The 5,013-nt window shown below is 36.6% G+C and overlaps 1 protein-coding gene across 1 annotated transcript; it reads right to left on the bottom strand.

Annotated features, from left to right (window-relative positions):
• Positions 1–1,463: 1,463 nt before the first annotated feature.
• LOC136224265 (uncharacterized) lies at positions 1,464–3,393 on the bottom strand. Its single transcript, XM_066012545.1, has one exon. The coding sequence runs from the start codon at positions 3,303–3,305 to the stop codon at positions 2,031–2,033; it is 1,275 nt and encodes a 424-aa protein (XP_065868617.1). The 5' UTR covers positions 3,306–3,393; the 3' UTR covers positions 1,464–2,030.
• Between the last annotated feature and the right edge of the window lie 1,620 nt (positions 3,394–5,013).

The raw sequence follows: 5,013 nt of genomic DNA, 5'->3' as shown, positions 1-5,013 counted from the left end.
CTATTGGACAAATTTTAGGGGTAAGTTGTTACAATTGAAAGTTCGAGAGATAGTTGTAACATTTGAACAAATTTAGGAGATTATTTGTGTATTAAGCCTTATTTTTTTACCCTTTACCCATTTTATGCTTAAATAAGTATATGCTCAGAAGATATACTAAAATTTCACGAGACACGTGAAAAGAAATATATCATAATCACAAATGCTTTGCATATTATTTTAAGGCTAGAAATATTTGCATATTATTTTAAGGCTAGAAATATAACAAAGTTCAAATAGTGTACACTAGAATGAGTCTCTCTCTCAACTCAACTTAGATTGAATGAGAACTATGTTGCACTTTTTTTTTTAATTATAAAGTGATCAATTAGTTCTACTATGGTCTTGATCACATTGGTCTAACATGGCCGACACATGACATATTAACATATTAGTAGTAATGTAAACATGTTAATATATCAGCGACCCTAGACCAATATGATATGAGACAAGAAATTTTGCACTTTTTTATTATAAAGTTTGGCTTAGTGAATAATGGGTTCTGTTATGGTTCCGATCACAATAGTCGAGCAACGGTTAGATGCTGCTAACACATGACATATCGGTCATAATGCTAATATGTTAGTAATACGAGCGATCCTAAATTAGTGTGGCCCGAGACAACAAGTTTTACACTTTTTTTATCATAAACTTTGGTTTAATGAACAATTGAATTGGTTCTGATATGGTGTCGATCACATTGGTCTCTCGCTGCTCAGATGCTTACACATGACATATCTAATAGTAATACTAATATGTTAGTATATGAGCGATCCCAAACTAGTGTGACTCAGGACAACAAGTTTTGCACGTCTTTTATTATAAACTTGGGCTTAATGAACAATTGGTTTTGCTATGGTTCCAATCATACTAGTGCCCCATTGCTCAGATGCTAACACGTGACATGTCAATAGTAGTACTAATATGTTAATATAGGAGAGATCCCAAACCAGTGTGATCGAACAACAAGTTTTGCGCATCTTTTATTATAAATTTTGGCTTAATGAACAATTGGTTCTAATATAGTCTTGATCTTGTGATAGTTCCCCACTGCTGAGATACTGACATGTGTCATATCAATAGTAATAGTAGTAATATGTTAGTAGTATACGAGCGATCCCAAACCAGTGTGGTACGACAAGTTTTGCATTTTTTTATTATAAACTTTGGCTTAATGAACAATTGGTTCTGATATGGTCTCGAATCCTAATCACAATGGCCCCACATCGCTCAGATGTAACATATCAATAGTAATACTAATACATTAGTATACAAGTTCTCTCAAACCAGTGTGATTGAAGGCAACAAGTTTTGCATTTTTTTTCTTATAATTTTGGCTTAATGAACAATTGGTTATGATATGGTCCACCGCTCAAATACTGACACATGACATTAGTATACAAGTGATCTCCAAACCATTGTAATTCGAGACAAGAAGTTTTGCATTTTATTATTATAAACTTTGACGTAATGAACAATTGGTTTTGATATGGTTCTGGTCACAATGGCCATCCACCACTCATACGCTAACACATGATATACCAATAGTAATATTAATACATTAGTATACGAACAATCCCAAACTAGTGTGATCCAGGATAACAAGTTTTGCACTCTTTTTATTATGAACTTTGACTTTATCAATAATTGGTTCCAAAATAGTCCCGGTCACACTGGTCCCCACCGATGAGATCAAGCATGAGATATCAATAGTAATACTAATATGTTAGCATATGAACGATTCCAACCCATTATGATGGGATAACAAGTTTTGCACTTTTTTTATTATAAACTTTAGCTTAACGAACAATTGGTTCTGATATGGTCCAGATCACACTGATCCCCAACTGTTAGGATGACACATAACATATCAACGGTAATACTAATATGTTAGTATACGAATGATCCCACACCATTGTGATTCGAGACAATGTGGACACGTACCATTGTGATCCGGGACAATGCGGACACAAACAATTATAGAAATTGGTTTATCTTACAAGTCCCAAGTTGAGAATTCCCCAAGATGTTTGAGGCCATGATTTCTCTTTAGCCTTCATCAAAAGAACTCTCCCCCAAGCAATCCATCCTTCCCAAGAAGTCCTCTTATCCCATGGACTTCCCCACTCCAAAATCAACGTCACCCCTCTCTCCGCCGCTCTCTCCGCCTCCTCAAATCGGCCTTTCGCCAAGTATATCTGACCCAACACCACATGCGGCTCGCCCACGTACGGATTCTTCTCAATACTCTTCACTAGCAATTCTTCAGCTTCATCAATTCCTCTCTCAGACATATCACAAACACCTTCCCAATATAACTCCCTCGCCGCTATTTGCTCACCTGCATCTAAAATTTTCCGGCAATTATCGAACACCGGCGCCTCAACTAGCTCTAAATCCTCATCCCGCTCCTTGTTAATCTCAATTCCGCCGCCTCTTTTGATCCTCTCTTCTATGTAAATCTCTTCTTCCCTCCGAATTAGCGTGTAAATCCCACCCATTCTCGATACTGAATTCATCCACAGCCCTGGCTTCCCATTCCCCGGCCACAAAGCAACATAGTTGTTCCCGGTGAATTCCAGCCGGCCATCCGTGTTCTCAAACAACTTATCTTGAAAACCGAAGAGCTGATCGCTGAAATCCGCCATCGTCATCAGTACAAAAATAGCCGCGATTCTTCTCGTCAGTAACACATCCTCGCCGGTCTTTATATGTTTCACGGTGAGACCTTGAGCAGGCAAAAGAGAATTGATCTTCTTCCTCCACGGCTCCTCCTCATCAAAACGCCCCTTCTCCTTCGCGTTTTTCAGTGAAATCTCAGAGCGCGAAAGGTGTTCGACGAGTTCAGAATCGGAGTATTTAAACAATAGATCATCGTGAATTAACGATTGTCGTGGAACAATACAGAACAAATAAATCAATCGCTCTGCGGATTCACCGACATGGCCGCGAACGACATCGCGACCAGTATTTGGATCGAAAATTGCGAGATTAACATAAGAATTGGAATAAGCAGAGTGAAAAAGACCACAGAGACATACAGAATCAGGAGCTTTCCAGATCTTGAGAATCCGGTATATGTCGAAGAGATGATCGAGGAAACTTCCGTGCTTGTGCCAGCACTCTCCGGCGCCGACGGAACGCAAGACTGAAAGGAGAGAAGGTAAATTGGTGTCGATTGATTCGAGATCTCCGCGGAGAAAGGGACGAGTGGATTCTAGAAGGGATTGAAGATATGTTGAATTAGGAAGGAGTGAAGATGGCATGGTTGTAGTGAAATGGAGTTTTGGGGTTTTGGGGAAGAAGATGATGATGATGTTAACTGTATTTATCTATAAAGAAGGCATTATCTTCTTCTTCTGTCTATATTAGATTTAGATAAATACAAAAACGTTACGTAATTCTATCAAATTTTAAATGATTGACGGGACGGTTTGTTTCAAATTACAATCCGTGATCATTTTTATTTTTATTATTACTAGTTTTTGGCCCATGCGATGGACGGATTCATCTTAATATATAAATTTATATATAATATAAAACAGTAACGATGGAATTCAGGTGTCACTTCCTTTTTTTTTTACTGATAAAAAATATAATATAATATATAATATATTAGTTTTTATTTTATTATTATATATATCTATAAAAATATTACTTAAAGTAAATGTGAAAATCAAATAATAATATTTAATTTATATAACACATTTATATTATTAATTGTAATTATTAGATTGTATTTTTATTAATATTTATATATTTATATATAATAAAATTAAAATTAATATATTAAATTTTTTATCACTAAAAAAGGAGGAAGTGACACCTCAGTTCCATCGTTACTGTTTTATATTATATATAGATTATTTGGGACAATTACAAAACTAGCACTTTTTTGGGGGTTAGTTTTCATTTCTAACACACTTTCAAAATCTCACTAAAACTAACACATTTCATTAACTAATTTCCAACCTTACCCTCATCTCTAACCTTTTAATAACGTTGTCTTCCCCCCATTTTTCTCTTTTCGTCCCGCGCGCTCTCTCTCTCTCTCTCTCTCTCTCTAAAGAACGGGATCAATTTACAGCTAACGATCAACAAGCAATCCAACCCATAGTGTGTGCTTCAAGATTTTATACACAATCATGTAAGTTTTTCATGAATTTACAATATTTAAAGCTTCGTCCTATTCATTGTTGATGTATCGGTTTGTTTCTTTGAAACCCAATGTATATCGTTGTTGTCGTCTATTCATGCTATTACTGTTCGTGCGAAACCCTAAAATCAGTGACATCAATGTAAGAAGATGCATTTGATTTGGAACTTCAATCTGCGATTTTCGCGACAGTGTCGATTATTGTCGATACTGTCGATATGAATGTCGATAATGTCGATATGAATGTCGATACAAGATTCATATCGACATACAGGACTGTGTGATTTTCCATTCTAAATCATAAAATTCAAACACAAAGCACATAAAACATAAAGATAATTTTTATATTATATATATATTAAAAAGAAAGAAAGAAATACATAAAACATTAAAAAACGAAAAAACAAAAAAACAAAACAAAAACAAAAAAAAAACACAATTATTGGTACTCAGGACCCATTAACACCTCAGCGTAGTCCTTTTTGGCCTTCGCCAAGTCCCGCTTGAGGCGCCTTACTGTCCTCCTGAGCCGCCTGTTTTGGGCCATGACTGACTCTAGAAGGTCAGAGGTCTCTTCTGCAGCCCAAGACATGGTTTGTGCCATGCCCCTCATGAACCTGACGATTTCGTCCGTGTCTCCATCACGGAAGGAGAGGACGAAAGAAGCCATGAGTTCTTCGAACTCAGGCATAGGATGAGGTGGTGGTGGTGGTGGTGGCGACTGTGGTGATCCCGGTGGTGACGCTGCCATTGTTTACAGATAAACTTGAGAACTGAAGAGTTTACTAGAATGAATAATAAAGTATGAACAGGTAATG

Source organism: Euphorbia lathyris, chromosome 3 (genome assembly GCF_963576675.1).
Source record: "Euphorbia lathyris chromosome 3, ddEupLath1.1, whole genome shotgun sequence".
NCBI lineage: Eukaryota > Viridiplantae > Streptophyta > Magnoliopsida > Malpighiales > Euphorbiaceae > Euphorbia > Euphorbia lathyris.
Note: the sequence above shows the minus strand (reverse complement) of the source record. Positions and strands in the feature narration are given on the sequence as shown.

Coding starts and splice junctions, on each gene's coding strand:
- LOC136224265 (XM_066012545.1), bottom strand. CDS start 3,305: ATGCCATCTTCACTCCTTCCTAATTCAACATATCTTCAATCCCTTCTA.